Genomic DNA, 18,488 nt, shown 5'->3' with positions numbered 1-18,488 from the left:
ACGATGCCAAGTAGTAGTAGTAGTAGTAGTAATAATAATAATAATAATAATAATAATAATAATAATAATAATAATAATAATAATAATAATAATAATAATAATAATAATAATAATAATAATAATAATAATAATAATAATTGGTTTTGGGGGAAAGGAAACGGCCCAGTGTGTGTCTCATATATCGTTGGACAGATACTGGGCCATTTCCTTTCCCCAAAAACCAAAGCATCACCAAGCACCTTTCTTATTTTTCAGAGAGGCGCGCGCGCATTAGCGTGCAGAGCGCGAGCGTGCTTTTTTCTTCCTTTCTTATAAGCAAATATAAATAATCCTCAAAACGGCATACAGCCAAATTCCTCCGTTGGCGGAAACTCCAGGCAGGACATCTAATTTTTGCTGAACAAAGAGGCAGCTAGTAGTTTCATGTATAGCTTACTAGTTAAGGGGGGCGGAGACCCTGTTCAGAACAGCGGGAAAAAAATATTACTTTCCGATGTGATCATAGTTTTATGGCGCAAGGGCATCGTGGCCTAAGAGCGCCATGACACACGGTATTTTTCTTCTACTCAAGGCGGGGTGAAAGACTCATTTCCCAAGCATATCAACCTGAATAAGCCGCGCACCTGACCAGGGGAAAGCTTGTACCCATTGTATCACCGGTGTGTACCCGGCGACACTGGGGTTCGAACTCCGCACCCCCGGCATGCGACGCGGATGATCAGACCATCAGGCTACCGCTGCGGTGTACTTTCCGTTGTGCATTATGATCACCTTTACCTTGTGTCGGATAGAAAAAAACATCCACTTGTCTCCATAGCTCTAGAGTGCCAGTGTGTTCAAGAGAATACGGTGACTGTCATTTCACGGTGTCTCAGCGTAGGCAATCCAGACGGCGCAGCAATGAGGTTGTTGAAGCATATCTAACGCTAGTTACAAAACACTGGTCGACTAGAACGGGACGCCCATCACCCAAATGTGCACTGCTGATGTGCAGATAAAAAGGGGCAGATAAAAGCTTCTGCATCCACCCTTTCTTGCACACAGAGTTGGTACCCACACTGTAACAAAGACTGGCTTTCTCTATGTTCATAATACCTTAAACAAAAGGGAGTAGACAACAAGAGAAGTGTAGCGGCTGCCAATCTCCGCCAGCATGCATTCAAATTTTAGACGAGCTGGCCACTGGACGTGCGAAACTGACAGCGCATGTATATAACGATGAGCTGCGACAAGTGCAGCGAGCGTATTACTGTGCGATATTTACAGACCGTTTCGGAAACCGGAGAAATATTTCAAGCGTCTAAAAGCGCACTATGATGGTAGTCCCACAGAGGTACAATTAGCGCAGAACTTGTTCACACGAGGAATAAAAGCGCAACCAAATGAAAAAGTTGTGAAACCGGAACTATTTTTAGGCGGAAAAACCTGTCTGTAGCGAAAAATGGGTATAGGGGAAGAACAGTTGTGGATGACCAAAAGTGCAAAATGTTACAAAACAGTTGCGGAGCCCAGTTGTAGAAAAAAAAAGTTGTCCAGCAAAGGCTTGACGATAAATTACGAAACTTACGAGCATGAAGCGGACTTCTTGTCGAACCGCTTAGCATTTGTCATTCGAGGCGCTTTGAAAATGACGTCGATGTATTTGGCCAATATACAGCTTTAGCCATTTCATCATCGTCTTCATGTTGTTTTCCTATTTTGCTACTTGCAAAGCAGCTACTGAAAAAGGATTGTTCCTTCATGATCTTACCGAATTCGGGAAAATAGTGACGCTTCACATGTTGCGCCAAGGTTCTTTTGGATAAGATCACTATAAATAACACCAGTAAATCATGCAACGTGCAAATCGGCCCCCAGCTTCTCTTCTTTTACAGTTAATAATAATGTCTGCCTCCCCCCTCTTCTCTCTCTCTCTCTCTGACACACACACACACGCACACGCACACGCACACGCACGCGCACACACACACACACACACACACACACACACACACACACACACACACACACACACACACACACACACACACACACACACACACACACACACACACACACACACACACACACACACACACACACACACACACACACACACACACACACACACACACACACACACACACACACACACACACACACACACACACACACACACACACACACACACACACACACACACACACACACACACACACACACACACACACACACACACACACACACACACACACACACACACACACACACACACACACACACACACACACACACACACACACACACACACACACACACACACACACACACACACACACACACACACACACACACACACACACACACACACACACACACACACACACACACACACACACACACACACACACACACACACACACACACACACACACACACACACACACACACACACACAAAGAAGCTGGCTGCAGCTGGCAAAGGACAAGGTTAACTGCATGGAGAGACTTGGGAGAGGCCTTCACCCTATTGTGGGCATAATCAGGCTGATGATGATATGAATAGCTGAGATGCACAAAGAACAGAAGCAGGTTATTACCTTTAAAAAGCAGACGTAATCAGCATCCTTAGTAACGCGCGTCGTAAGTGAATAAAAATTGATCAGTAAATGACCTCGACAATGCTCTAGCTGTATGGCAATGAGATAAATATTTCGCTCTTGATATACATAATTTGCTTCTGATTTCTTTCTTAATATTTCAAAATAGAAACAATAAAACACCACAGAAGAATCGCGAGCTGGTATGGGTCACTACTTAAGAAAAACCAGTGAACAAAACGGGACGAAGGAGAAGTTAGACAAACACAGCTGAACGCACGACTCGCCTTTATTCAGGGAAATGCTAAGTCGTAACACATAGCGCAGCAATCGCGAAGGTCATAAGAAAGATGCGGGCAGAGAAGGATATAATGCACCCGAATTCGCACTTTGCGGGCAACCAAAACGAATTATCAGAGTGCAGTAAGATGGCTTAATGATTATAGGAAACACTGTTGCAGAAGCAAATCACGTTGGAGTGGAGCTCGAGTGAAGGCTTTCTGACTCGAGAAAGACTAGCCTTAGCGATGTGATAAGAGATAAGTAGATAGTTCGAGATCTCTTGGCGGGCTGTTTATATCAACAATGGCAAGGGATGCCCACACAGGAGCTTTCTCCGTTTCCCTTTCTCGATCAACTGGGTTTGTTTGCTGTCATAAAAAAACTCTCCCATTGCAAGTGAGGATGCATCTGCATTATGCATGCTTCTGTTCGTCTTTAAGTTACTATTTTCTTCTGTGGTTAAACACGACAGTGTCGAACAATAAACTTTCTGTCCTGCGTAAAAGTGTCGCGTGCTGTTGCCAATGCACTTTAAGGCTCACCAGCCGGAGGTATATTCTCCTAGAATAGGGTTGTGCTCGTGAGATGTTTTGTTCACTACACGTTTGCAAGTTTTTATAGATGAACAATACACAAAGATAGCGCTCACTTTTCTAATGTCCGAACATTTATTTCCCACCGATCCCTATATGAAGTTAGAAACTTTGACTCATGCAATCCTCCAAAACACACCATAGGTTCATGGTGGCCAGCTCTGTCTTATCTTGGTTTCGAAACTCATCGCGGCCTGTTCAACTATACTGATTAGTATTATGTGACTGTCTTCCATTTGTAACCTCTTTATGCCAGGTGTCCAAGCTAAATGTAAGCAAGCTTCTAAAAAGACGGTGTGTCCTATCCCAGTAAAACCTACTGAGATCTGTTGAGAGTCGCCTGGCCTAGTGTGTACTATTTTCTCCTTCTCGAAGCTTTATTAATAACTTAATCTAATAAGATAAGATTTTAATTATTGTTTCAGGAAAAAAGTGTCAATAGAGAAGTTGCTGATCGTCTTGAAAAACAGCTGACTGAAATGCTTGCCCCAAGCTACCGTTTACGTAAAGAAGTTTTTTGACTGGCCGCATCTAGAGAACAAAATCCGCTTTCTTCTGGAGTGCTATCGCCGATGAGACTTCGCGTGCGCACTGGGACAGAGATGTTAGCTAGCAGCTGGTCACGTGATTGCTTTGTTTTAAGGCCAACAAAAAGAGCTACGTAAATCATACCTTGATTGAAACGTTGCTGCTAGCTGTTTTTCGCGATCTACAACTTCTTTATTTACACCTTGTTCCTCAAGCTAGGGATTAAAATGTTAGCTAATTAGTCATTACTTATTCATTAACCTTGAAAAACGACAAAAATGCAGCAGACTAGGTCACGCGGATCTTATCAACCCTCAGTTCGTTTCAATGGGCTAGGACACACTGTTATCTTTAAAAGCTTGGTTACATTTACCTAGGACACTCGGTCTAAAACTCCTCTGGGAGGTAATATCTTATTTTCAGATAGTTCGAACACACTATGCCTGATATTAAGCAGACGTAGGAATGGATCTGAGGGGCTCGTCATAACATGTCGTGGGTTCGGATCCAAGCGGCGGCACATGAAGGTTTTTCTTCTTTGTTCCTATTTATCTTTCAGCCGCAAAACAATTACACCATGAATTCCATATTGATCAATACCAAAAGCTGATATTATTAAACAATTGAAATATTCCCCTATGCTTTTTCGGCGGCTCCTGGCTTAGTTCATATGTTTGCCTGATATTCCGATGGTCGTGGTACAATTATGTGCAATCTAAATTTTTGTTGTTTTGTTGCTGTTGAAAAAGCAGTCATATACTACACGTGCCATTGTTTTTATACTCTGTCGCGCCGAGTTTCTACTAAGTGTTTCATTTCAACCCCTGATTGTCGCTACATGAGTTATTATCGAAGCTCTTTTTATATCTTATTTCTTGCTTTTATTAGTTAGGGGCGGCGAAGCAGTGGGGACACAGCTGCTTTTTTCTGCGTGCGTCCTCAGTTTTTGTATTATTCGAGAGGCTAAAATAAAGAAATGAAGATGTTATGCCACAATAGCAAAATAACGAGGCTAAACTAGTCCAAGAAAGGTAAGGCGTTTTCTCCGTAAGTAAAAAAAGAAAACAAAACTCGCAATCTTGCTGTACGGAATCATACGGTGGCTTTAGAAAGTACTTGAACCTAGTTGTGAAGGAGTTGAGCATAGAGCGAGGGACGTCAAAACAGGACGCCCAAAAAGTGGCGACGCAAAAACTCGTTGCTAATCGCTACTTTTTATGCATAATTCATAGTACAATATTCAAACAGTTCTTTTCAGTACGGCTGCTTACTGGCGCCACTAGAATGTGCTGAGATTCACAGAGACGACATTACCCCTCCCCTCAGGAAGCTTTACTTTCACCAGAAACGTTGCCCAGGATCAGTGAGTATGGTTTCGGGCTTGGAGTTTGAGTTTTGCAAAAAAACACAAAAAACAAACTAAGCCGCTACCGCTTCTCGACTGTTGAAATCCGTTGAAATCGTGTTGAATTCCAGTTGAAATTCGAAGTTTCACATCATTGTGTATTATCCACAGCGTCTGACTTGTTCACTGCAAAAAAAAATAAAATAAACTCCTTGTTTTTTTGTGAAAGCGAAAAAAAAAACTGCGGTGATTATTTTTATTGCAGAAAAGAAGACTGCCTTCACTACAAAATGTGTGAAGTATTAACTCACATCTCTCTTTGGTGCAGTTGGTCAACAGTGTCCCACACTCTGGAAATTCCAGCGGAACTTTGTCCCGCACAGCTCGCCGCAGACGTTGCCACGCTACCTTTGCGGGAGATGCTTCGTGATATCAACAAGTAGGTGCACCCGCTGCTAGCCCTATCTCTCCTTCCCTTCTGGTCACCCGCTTGGCCTTTTCTTCCTGTAACGGCACCATCTTGTCTGCATTTGCTAGATGCGTGCCGAGCTGGAAGGGATCGCAGCATGCGTAAAAGCAGTGGCGAAACTTGAGTACGCGCATGTCGATCTTACGACGTCATCATGCTGCGTTATGAGGAAGATATCATTCCCTTGCTGTTTCAGATTTAGAGTGCCTAGTGAAGATTTAAAGAACACCAACGGGGTATGAGGGTCCTTTTGTAGAGATATTTATAGGTTTTATCGTCTACAGGACCACCCAGGCTTGCTTGTCTCCTTGATCCGTCCAATTATCGACCTATCTCGCTAACGTGCCCATGAAAGGTCATCAAACATATAATTTACTCTCACATTGCAACGCACCTAGATAATAATTCGTTTTTCTTCTCTAAACAACGCAAATTTCGTTCTGGTTTTTGATGCGAAAGAGCTTTTCGAATTCACGACTGACCTCGACTCAAACCGAGACTCATCCCTTCAAAGAGACATAATTTACCTCGATTTTTCTAAGACTTATGACCACGTTCCCCACCAGCGCCTCGTGACAAAACTTTCCTGCCTGTCTCTGGTCCCAATAATATTATCATGGATTCACTGCTTTCTTAACTAATCGTTCGCAATACACCGTCATTGATAGTCATCCTTCCGCCGATACAAATGTTACCTCTGGAGTTTCTCCGGAATCAGTTGTTGGCCCGCTTCTGTTTTTAATCTTTATTAATGACCTTCCCGCTGGAATTTCGTCGCCGATTCGTGTGTTCGCAGATTACTGTGTTCTCTAGCGTCGTATTTGTATTAATAGTGATCAGTCTCTGCTGCAGGATGACTTAGCTTAATCCAAAACTGGTGCTCTACCTGGCTTATGAATTTGAATGTGACCAAATGTAAGTTTATGCGTCCGTTACTGCGTCAACGGTTGCAGTAACACGGCTCACGGTATGCTAAAAGCGTCTAATAAAGAATTCTATGCACTGGCGGCTTCTAGACGCGGCAGAATTTTTCGCAGTAATCTGGCGCAGATCTGGTGACTACTTTCACTGTTCGGATTCAGGGTGTGGACCGTAATCTGGATGATTCCCTGAACGCCTGGAAGTTCGCCGTGATTGTTTACAAATTTGGTGCTACAATTTCGAAGTGCTCCGCATCAGTGGAACCGCCAATTGAACCAGGTGAACTAAATAGCAGCACAATGGTATGAAGAAATTCCGCACTACGTGGAATGCAATCGCAGAGCGCTAGCAGTCTACAAAACAGGAACTAGTTCGGCAAAAAGCTGCGAGAGTCGGAGAACGCAAAGCATCATTACGCCTTCACTTCGAGCCTATAATCGCCCCATGAAATGCCCACACTGTGAAGAGGCACAGCCGAAATCTTGATAAGACCTATGCTAGATCGCTGCAACGAATTATTAAGGCTGTATAGCTGCTTCTCCGTAGAATGCTTTAATATGAATAAGGGCTCTACGTGAAACTCGAAGCGGGAATGATTTTTGTTTTCCAGTAATAAGTGATCGCCCTGCGCATTTCTCCTCAAATACGCCTTACCTTGACCGGACGGTGTTGCGTCGAAGGTTCGACTGCTTATCCGTTTGCGTAAGGCTAAATAAATTCGATGATACAGACGTCACGACCGTAACGAGAAAGTCATATGATTGCTGGAAAGCACTTTCTCCTAGCTCAGCTGGTTAAAAATTACTACGTCGGTTGTTAAATTGCAGGTCTTCCTTTCCAGTATTTTAGAGCTGCAAATAGCCACAGAGCAAGGAAATCAGTTAACAGTTTTTACTTCGGCATCAAGATGCACGAGCTGCTTTTGAAACGTACGCAAAAAATACAGCCACGGACAAAAGGACCCGGACAGCGGCCGTGTTGCTTTCGCGTAATATCGAATGTGTACAGCACGTGTTTTAAGCCGGAATAGATTTTTCTGACCCTTCAGCGCATAAAGGGGCTCTCATTAAAGGTGCTGTATTGGGATGTTAAAGGACGCCGCTTTACGAATATCCTCCCGGAAGAACTTGATTTGGTGCGTTTTGTAGGAGCTGAATTATTTGCAGTCAACATTTGAATTTGAGCGTCTTCGCACCTTTTAGAGCGCCGCTCTTAGACGCCTGTTCCTGTGTATTACGTCGTCGTCGGTGGCGTACTCGTCGTTACACATCACCTATCAACGTGCGTAAGGTGGCTCGTTGGCAGGTAGTAGCAGAGCGAAGCGCCACCTCTGACGGCGAGAGCGGAGGAATGGACAACCGGAAGGCGGCTGCCACGGGATGGTCTCGGAATGTGGCTAGCAGAGTAACACGACACCTGCCAGCGGTGGCACGTAACGTGTGTAGAGCTGTGCTTAAATTTCGCATTACCCACTATCGCAATCGTCTTTTTGTACGCGCCCAGCGGGGTGGAGCTTCCTGACCTACCGGAGAGGCGCTGCTGACATTCCGAGGCTATGGTAGCTGCGTAACGTCTAAAAAAAATCTAACCCAAGAGCCATCTCTGCAAGGAATTACGCCGCAGCGTGCTGCGGAGGAGAGCGCGAGCGTGAAAAAAAATTGCTGTGGCTCAACTCAGCTGAGCCAGGTTATACGGAGCGGAAGCTATAGCCACAGCGGCTTCGTGCCGCTCTTTGTCATAGGGACCACTAGAAGTAACCCGGCGCCTCCAGTGCTCTGCCGAAGTATTCGTCCTTTGCGTGACCGGTCGTGGCTCCATATCTCTGCGTTGTCTAGGCTTCTGATGTTGCACGGGCCTGCCAACTGGCTAGAGCCACTTCCGCTGTATCTTGCGGATAAGTTAGAGAATAGGGGAGCGAGGAGAAAGACAGAAGGACAGAGAAAGGAGAAGCGCCTCGCAACAGCCATCGTCTAGCCGGCGAAGCCGCAAAGGTGACGACGGCATGCACAGCAGGTACACCCGGTTGCGAGAGGACCTCCGCCGCTAGCGGCGCGGGCCATTTGATTTCCCAGCCCCGTAGGGCCAGGAGCAGCAGACCCGCTGTCCCTCTCGCGTTATCTAGGCGGCGAGCGCTGCCCTTTCATCTAGCAAGAGCGTGTCACTGGGTGAACCACGTGACAGAAGGACGCGACTGCAAAGCGCACAGCTGTGGCGGCGGAGCGCCTCCTGCTCGAGGTCATTTCAGGAACAGATTTCACCTTCAGCTCGGCATGCGAGAAGTGGAGCTTCGCTCAAAAAAGTCACTGGAAAGAAGTCAGCAGCTTTCGCACGCAAATGTGGGCTATCTGCTGTGTAGAAGTGTATTGTTTGGTTCAGGTGTTCGTGACGAGAGAGTGTAGTGATTTAGCGAGTCTATGTTCTCTCTTTGGAATGTTCTTCAAAGCCGCTTTAAATAAGAGTTATACTGGGCGAGTCAGTGTCTTGTCACAACAGTTGCCGTTTCAATAGCTTTATAGCTACTTTGTTATTAAGATGTTATGCATTCAGGCGCACGCAAGCTAAAGAAACGATGGCATTTTTAATCTAAAAAATGTTAAGCTTTTTATTGACGGAAATAGAAGTAGACAAAAGTGCATACAAAACGCATCAAAACGCAGAAAAAAATCGTCTCTTCCTTTCTGCGCTGATCATCCATTTTATCTTCGGCAGGCTGATTGGAGACTTGGACGGGCACGATCAAGCTGGCATGATGGCTGGGGAACTAACAATAGGAGGCGAGACAAAAGAAACTTGCCTGTGGGGCTACAAAGTGAGGACACAAGGTATGCTGGGTATGACCTGTGATCTGTACACAAATATTTAATTTCTCATCGTACAGAGCCAGAGGCATTTCTCAACGACAGTATTTGTGGTTGAGAACTTTCGCAGCGACCTGAGTAAACTGACTTGAGACCGGGTATCCCGAGTTCTGTGGGACGCGGTCACTGAAGAGTTGGTATTAGTATTGTATGTTCCGTAAGGCATCCTCATTTATGAAATCTTATGCTTCTGAGCCATTATCGTCAGTCAGGGTGCATCGAGTAGAGGAGAATGCTCCGTAATCTGAATCTACCGTAGTTCTTACTTCATTTGCCGGGATCCCTTATTTAATCAAAATTTCTAAGTACACTACAGGCCTGAAAAACATCGTACTATATGCCTCTTCCTTAAAATTACGCTGCCATTTTTTTAGCATACCTTGATGCACTTGCTTTCTGGAACATTAAAATGTGTGATATAATTCAAGTATATACTTCATTTTGAAACAATATTGTTAATTGCTGTTCATAGCTTGAGAGTGGCTGTCTAACTCACTCGAGATCTAATTTTCATGCTAATTATTGCGTCTAGGCCGTTGGTTTAAAAGGCAAAAGAATAGTGTCCTACTCTAGAAGAAAAAAAACTGCTTCAAAAGTAGAGTGCCTTCTAATCAATACTCATTTTGCTGATACATATTTTTTCAAGCTTGCAAATCTCCAGCGCTGATATTTTCTTTTACTGCGGCTCTTGAAGACATCGATATTATAAAATTTGTGAGTTGTTTTAGACTTGAGCGCAATTATTTAGCCGCGCCAGTTTTCTACCTCTTGCATGTCCTCAGTCGTTCGCGTTCTTCATGTAATGTAATGCTTTCAGTAAGCTCTGGCAAGGCTTGCAACGCACTAGAAAATGCGGGAAATGCAGCAGGTGCGCAGTTTTCATGATCTAAGGAAAGGGTAACAGTAGTGCTTTAGATAAACTTAGCAAAGGTCGACACAATCTAGCAGCCAACCGTAGATCACCAGTGTGACCCCACCTATAAAAAAAATAACATCCGTAAGTTCGCCTCATTGATGGCACTCGTAGTATCAACAAATTAAAACACGAAGCCAAAGAAATTGCACTGAATCATCATCTACTATAGTGGAACGCCATTAATTCGCATATCACGGGAGTGTAGCAAATGTTGGAATTAAAATAATGTCGAGGTATTGAGAGGACGGAAAGAACTACGAAGTAATCCACATCAACATTGTCTTATTTGTTGAAAGAGATGTAAGCATTAACGGCTTCATGCGATTAGTTCGCCTGCCAACAACAATTTTTCGCCGTTCCGCAAAATAGAGTAGCAAGCGCAAATTGTCCTACCAACCAACACTTGTGTCCTTCGAGAAACTCAGGGCATATGCACCCTCCTCCATCATCTCTCCCCCAAACACACTTTACAAGAAAAATAAAGTATACCCTTTGCACAGGCTAACCGCGTAACGTAAAAGAATTGCAGGGCCTGAGATAACGTGACAAACGATAACAGCACAATCCGTGACACTATAGTTAAGTGACGCGCAAGAAATGAAAGCGAGAAAAAGGGTGGAGCACGGTACCAAGCAAAATTTCATGTCGCCGTACCTTCTCGACTGATGACCGTAGAGCTAAGTACGGCGACTGTTCAGTTGGACACCAGCGCCTCACGTGCTATAGATTTGTGAGTCGCTCACGAGCGATCATCACCACATCTCCAGCGCCGTGTGCGCATGCGAGTGCCGCTGCATCTCCGAATTAACCCTAGTGCTTCCAAGTTCCCCGGAATTAAGGAGAATTTCGCGCCATAGAATAGTGCATATGTTGGGCCGTACTGGCCGAGCTGCCCGTATCATAGTTTTCCGTAGTAACAGGAGTCGCATTAACGAAGTTTTATTTATTGTCATGATCCTTCTGAGTGTGACCAGTAACTGTTATCATTTTGCCGATGACATTTTTATTGCAGGCCGCATCACTGACGGTCTCGAAACACAGGAGCACCACTTCGGTTATCTAGAGGTGATATACCCTAACTTGCAAATGCATTTCTAGAAGTCTGTACGAACGTTGAGTAAAATTCGAGAGCACTATGAAGTTAGACGCCTTTAACAGATGCAGTATGTCACCAGAGCGTTTAACGAAAGGAGTCACTCTCGCATTAGCGGTGCCAGACACTGAGTGAAAAATTGCTTTCGAACTAAGGCTTGTTTAACCAAATTGTGCACTCTGTCTTTTTTTGTGTGTGAGGACCTGCCTTGTTTGTAGCAGAGTTTGTTTTGTTTAGTCTGCTTTTGCTATTCGAAACAGAGAACGCGACTTCATAAGGAATTATCCCTTCATTGCATATTCCTTTGTTGCCGCTGTAGCGCTGTTAACTGCATTGAACACGACGAATTGTGCTTGATTCGCTATGTACCCTGTTGTTTTAGAGCGGCTTGTAACAAATTCAATGCGCTGTCATACGGCTCGCTAGGTGCCAAGGCGCAGAAAATGGCACTAGTTATATTGTGTACAAGATGATCAGAAACTTTATGCTGCGCTGTCGACAGTAACAAAGCGGCTTCTCGCGTATCAAGCATCATGGGGCAAAATTCAGTCTCACTTATTGTAATTTACATTTCAACTCACCGGCGAGTGCTGTCAATAAGACCTAATTTGTGTACATCAGCACAATGTGCACCGTTTCGCTTTGAGTGGGTTGCCACACTAATCGACCTCTAGGTGTATTGGGTCCCATCATCTAGTGGCGCCCTCTAATCAGTTTAGGAATAAACAGTATTCGCAATGGAAGATGAGTGGTATGGATTTCTTGCTTCTAGTGTATTTGAAATTTATCAATAATGTGAAAATTAACATTCAGAAAAAGTAACTGACGTTGTAAGACCTCCCTGGAGGGGGGCGTCTGCAGAGTGCAGACGTTGTTAAGTTCCGACACCACGGATTCCCAAGCATCCGCAGGGACATCCCCGCAAGGGGATGATGGTGAACTGTGCATCACCACGGACCCGAGCACACGCGCCTCGCCGTGCGTGGCATCGCCGTGTCCGGGGAAAAGGGGATCCTGGTGGTTGAGCCGATGCCGAGCGTTTGGACCCTTAAGGCCCCTTGGCGGAGGCAACACACCACTTTGGCCCCAGCTTCCTGCAGACGGCACCTCCGGCCTGACCCGACCGGGGGAAATCGGCAGTCGCCTTTTCCTCTCCTCCCCTTCATCTCTTACTTTCCTCTCTTCTTTCTCACAACTCTCCTGTCCCCTATTCACTTCTCAGAATTCCTTTTTTTCCTGGCGGTGAGGGTTAACGTGTGGCCAACCACCCTTAGTTGCGTCATATGTAGTTATAGTTCGGGTGTACAGTTGATGTGGGCAGGACTTGCTTGCGAGGTCCTTTCCCGTCCCCTCGTTGGGCTGCGTGGTGGGTGGCTTGCACCGAGACCGAACATTTAATGCATTATATGGCTCCACCTTCCTCACAAATGATCGCGCTCTGATAAGAGCGCAGACAGAAGACATAACTGCCCAGTGGTTCCGAAAAACAAAAGAAACCTTTGCAAAGTACCACGTCCTTCCCAGCGAAGGAACTGAAAAATCTAAAAAAAAATTTCTCCATTCTTAGTTTCTAAATGTCTCACCGATACCGTGGGCACGCGCTACAAGTTGACAAAAATGCCCAGTGGATACCTTCTTCTTAAAATTAAAGACAACACCCAGCACTCCAAACTGTCCGAAATAGTCTGAATAGAAGGAATTCCTTTCTCAGTAACCGCACACCTTCCCCTAGACACCGTCCGAGGTGTGATATCCGAATTTGAATTTCTCGAGCTCCCTGAACATGGCACACTTGACGGTTTCAAGAAAAGAATGTCATCAGTGTCCTTCGCATCAAAATTATGAAAGAAAACAGAAATACCAAATAAATCCCTCGTCCTCACCTTCAACTCCAGCAAAGGGATATGCCTTGAAACCTGCGTGCGACTTTCTTCACAGATATATAATTCATATGCTAAAACGTGAATTCACAGCTTTTTCATTTCCGTTTTGCTATCATATTTTTAATCCAAATTCGAGTCTTTTTCACAAAATTATCAAATTACTCCACTCCTTACCCATGTTTGCGTTTGCATCAGCAATTCACCCTGACCAATCCCCCGCCGTGGGGACGTGCCATTCAGCTTGAGGACGTCATCATCATCACCTTCAACTCCAGCACACTCCCCGAATACATTGAAGTAGGTTACCTGAAGATCAATGTCTGACACTATGTCCCAAACCCAGAATATGTTTCAACTGTCAGCGATATAGCCGTGGGTCGCAGAGTTGCCATGGTCGACAAACCTGTGTGAAATGCGCCTCACATAAGCACGTTTCAGAAAACTGTGAAGTAGCAGCGCTGTGCTGCGCAAACTGTGAAGGACATCATCCCGCCTACTCAAGGTCCTGCACAAGATGGAAAACTGAAAAAGAAATAATCACTCTCAAAACAAAAGAAACAAGCGAAGCGTGTAATCGACTATTACATAACATTAACAGGTTCTCTTTGGCTGCAGGAACAAATTTTGCTGATGTGGTGCGCAGGGGTGGCCCTGTCCCAGGCAAAGCCTGAGACAGGGCCACTCACGCTCCCGGCAGGCGCAGCGAAGGCTTCCCTGCCACTTCTGAAAAAGGGCCCGCCGGCCTCTCAGTCGCCTGCCCGCAAGGCTTCCCCCAGTCGGGAGAGGCTTAGAAACCGTACTCCTGCGCATTCTCCGCGGACCTGCAGAGCCTCTAGCGAGGCGATGGAGAGAACGCAAAACTCGCCCCCGTTGCAGCCGCGGCACAGCTGTGCTGAGCGAAAAAGTGCCCATTAATGGCACAACCAAAACCGGTATCCTAAGTTTTTTACTGCACTGCATAAAAAATCGTCCAACATGGCGTTCCTTTTACACTGGAACTGCCGTGGACTAGTAAATTATTACAGTGACATAAATGAGCTTTTAAACACACTTTCCCCTGTGTCTTTATGGCTGCAGGAGAGCAACTTAGGTCCCCAACAGAAGGATATCTTAAAGAAGTGTAAAGTCTTTCGATGTGACCGAGAGCAAGCTAATAGGCTTTCAGGGGGCATTGCTATTCTAGTACAGAGTGGTGTTGCAACCCGTGAAATAAAGGTAAAAACCAAAAATGAAGCTGTTTCAGTCACCATCCTTCATTTTAAAACAATCGCAATATGTTTTATATATCTCGAACCAAGGCTGATAGTTCCACTTCACAACCTAGAAACACCTTTAGAACAGCTGCCACAGCCATATCTCTCAGTTGGGCATTTTAATGCTCACTCCGGTTTTTAAGGAAGCACGCAAACAGATACTAGGGGTCGTATTTTAGAAGATTTTATTCTATCCAATAATCTCTGCCTGCTCAATACATGAAAAAAACAAATACTGTTCTTCAAGCTGGGGAAAATTAAATGAGCTGTATACACTTGTCTTTTAGTTCAGCGCCTCTTTTATGGATTTTAAATGGGATGTCCTCGACAGCCTTTATGGAAGCGATCACCTGCCTGTAGTAATCAGCTTGTAGTCATCACCATCAATCGTCACAAACAAACCACGTCGTTGGAAACTTGACACAGCTGACTGGGAGCTGTTTCTGGAAAAGGCCTCTCTAGAAAATATATTTCCAGACCACCTCAGAGTTGATGAACTGAATGAAATGTTTACATTCTGCATCATTACTGCGGCCCGCCTCACTGTTCCTCAGTCCTCGGGAGTGGTTCGATAGAACCACAAGGTGTGGTACAACAAAGAATGTAGAGCAGTGAAAATGGAAAATAGAGAAAAAAGCTCACATTCCTTCCACACACCAACACCCTAAAGAAGAAAGCTTCCCGATTATTGAATCTCCTAAACGTGCTTTATGGAAACGGTGGGCGTCCGATAGGACATGTCTTTTCTGGCTTTATCGTGCTCTAGCATGATTCTGCTTAGATTACAGATGCATCATGTATGGGCCTACGAGACCATCACACCTAAAACGTCTGGACCTCGTGGATAACCTTGGTTTACGTCTCGGAACTGGCGCATACAGAACATCCCCATAAACAGCCTCTATGTCGAAATCAATGAACCGTCCCTTACAGACAGAACTGTGCTCAGATGCGCATATGTCCTGAAAGTCCGTTCCTTGCCACAACACCTGTCTTATCCCATAATTATAAAGTGCACCTTCAGCACACTGTTCAACAAACCCCAGTCTATCAGACCTCCGCTTCTCCGCTTCGAAGATATTTGCCAAAACTTGAAAATACTGGATACACTTCCTGATGTCGCCTCAAGGCTCGACCCGCTGCCTTCATGGTACAGCTTCCCACTGTATGTGACTTAACATTAACACACTTTTGGAAAAAACAATCACCACACGAACACATATTACAGAAATACTTCGCACTACAAAACAAATGTGAACTACCCAGAATTGTACACCGATTGCTCAAAAACAACAGAACATGTAAGAAGCGCGGTTGTACAAAGAAATTGGCAATACCTGTGCATTCAATTTCTCTATAGCTGTAGGCAGAGTAATAAATAACAGGATTCAAAGCAGCATAATCTACAAAGATTCACTTAGCTTGCACACGCCATTATATTTCAGAAATGCAGTCGAACCCTTATTTGGAAGCATAATACACAAAAAAGTGAGAACACAAGGACATATAACAAAATTCCGTTGGGTGCAGAGCCATCTTGGGATATGAGGTAATGAAAGAGCCGACAAATGTGCTACACAAGCTCGCAGTCATGAAATAGAGTTAACATACCACATAGAGACTGAATGAGACTAATGCACAGTAACCTCAAGGCTAAATGACAGGAAACCTGGAGCAATGAAGTAAAAGACAAACTGCATTTAGTAAAATCAGTACTGGGTGAATGAAAAACCGGTGGTCACCAGGAGCATTTTATAGAATTAATTTTATAATAATAATAATATTAATAATAATAATAATAATAATAATAATAATAATAATAATAATAATAATAATAATAATAATAATAATAATAATAATAATATAATAATAATAATAATAATAATAATAATAAAAATAATATTCATAATTATAATTATAAGGGAAAGGAAATGGCGCAGTATCTGTGTCGTATATCCTTGGACACCTGAACCGCACCTTAAGGGAAGGGATAAAGGAAGGAGTGAAAGAAGAAAGCAAGAAAGAGGGGCTGTAGTGGAGGGCTCCGGAATAATTTCTACCACCTGGGGATCTTTAACGTGCACTGACATCGCACAGCACCCGGGCGCTTTAGCGTTTTGCCTCCATAAAAAACGCAGCCGCCGCCGTCTTCGTATTGGACATGCACACCTTACACACAACTTCCTACTAACAAAAGAAGACAAATCTATTACTGAAAAATGCAGTGAAAAAATAGTTCGTGATGTCTCAGACTCTTTCTTCGTGTGTTTGGATTTTTGTGCGCTTGTACGTGTTTGCAATTGAATTACAGTACCCCACATCTTATTGTCATGCCCTGAAGTTTAATCACTGAGAAAGAAATATTTTACCTAATTTTACGAAGAATGCAATCCTTTTTCCCCAGCGCTACTCTTAACTGGTAATGCATTTGTCGACATGTATTACGTTTTTAACTTTTTAAGAGAAGCTGGTTTTCTTGATAAACTGTAAATGCCTTACTTGCCTATGACACACTTCAGACACTTTCTTACTCATGAGAAAAGGGCTTAGGTGTCTATTTCATTGGTTGGGAGGCTCGACATCCTTGCCCCGTCAGGGATGGCCGTTGAGGTTACCTGTCCTTCTTTAAAGGTTTTACCATTAGCCATTTCTAGATTGTTTGCCCTTTACCTTCGCGTCGTAGTACTAAATAACCTTTTAGGCCTTTTCCACTACCATTGTTTTACATTTGATAAAATCATGCGGAAAACAATTTTCTATACCTTGTTCTTGGCGCATGACAGCCTTAGATGCTTATGCGCCACTAAACCCAAAAGAACACAGCAGAACACTGAGGTTTGAGGACAGTTTGCCTTCGGAGCCTTGCACGGGGAACCTTAATTTAAAGGTAGCGGTAAGAATCGCAGCGTGTTTGTCGTTTGGCTACTGAAAAGTGTCAATGAGTTACGAACTGAGTTTTCTAGTAGTTCCGCAACGTTCTAAAAGAGTGCAGAGCACATTCCTGCATTCACGTTTTGCAGGTCACACACACTGAGAGAAGACCAGCGGTACTTTCTGAAATAGCTTTTCAGTACTGCGGATCAAGAACAGGACGCTCGTTTCCAAAATATATACAAGGAATCAGACGCCTGGTTATTTCCCGGAATCATATGTGCAAGACATTAGTTTCGAGGAAAGTAAACGAAAATTTCTCCGCCTTTTTACCTGCACTTATTTCTGTGCAAAGGCTCTAATTCCGACCATGCAACGCCCAAGCTTAGTCATTTCCATCCCAACAGCAGCACACTTGTACGAATATGACCAGCAAGTATGAGCAAATTACTGGTTGTAGCGAAAACGTGAAGCTAAAATGAAATCAAATGCAGCTGGCGTGGAAATATTTTTGCAACGGTATTTTATAGCTACACTTCCCCCTTATAGCCTGTAACCTGGTCATACTTGGTTGCAACGTGTGTTGCTTTTAAGATAAAAGACATTAACCATTGCAATCATACGTGGTGATAAGTTCCTCAACTGCCTAATATACCGCACAAACCTAATCTATGTGGCCGAGTTAGTTGCTTTTGTATTTCTTAAAAAGACATGGCGCTACAAGTGCACGCACAAAAAGACGAGGAGGCGTTCGGCAGGCGCAAAGTTCCTACTGTTTTTCCCGAAAGTGATGCGCATGTATTTATAGCATACAGCTCCAACTTCAGACTTTCTGTTCAATATTGTTGCTGACACTTAACGCAACGCACTCCCGTGTCTGCATAGAAAGCCACACTCT

At 44.1% G+C, this 18,488-nt stretch overlaps 1 protein-coding gene across 4 annotated transcripts in view; it reads left to right on the top strand.

Annotated features, from left to right (window-relative positions):
- The window catches only part of LOC144121901 (rifampicin phosphotransferase-like), a 212,446-nt gene that overhangs the window by 60,401 nt on the left and 133,557 nt on the right, over window positions 1-18,488 (top strand). For all 4 annotated transcript variants that reach the window (XM_077655346.1, XM_077655347.1, XM_077655345.1 and 1 more), the window contains 3 exons: window positions 5,655-5,765; window positions 9,426-9,538; window positions 11,503-11,555. In XM_077655346.1, coding sequence (XP_077511472.1) covers window positions 5,655-5,765; window positions 9,426-9,538; window positions 11,503-11,555 — 277 coding nt within the window. The remainder of the gene's footprint in view (window positions 1-5,654; window positions 5,766-9,425; window positions 9,539-11,502; window positions 11,556-18,488) is intronic.

The sequence above is a fragment of the Amblyomma americanum genome, chromosome 2 (genome assembly GCF_052857255.1).
Source record: "Amblyomma americanum isolate KBUSLIRL-KWMA chromosome 2, ASM5285725v1, whole genome shotgun sequence".
NCBI lineage: Eukaryota > Metazoa > Arthropoda > Arachnida > Ixodida > Ixodidae > Amblyomma > Amblyomma americanum.
Note: the sequence above shows the minus strand (reverse complement) of the source record. Positions and strands in the feature narration are given on the sequence as shown.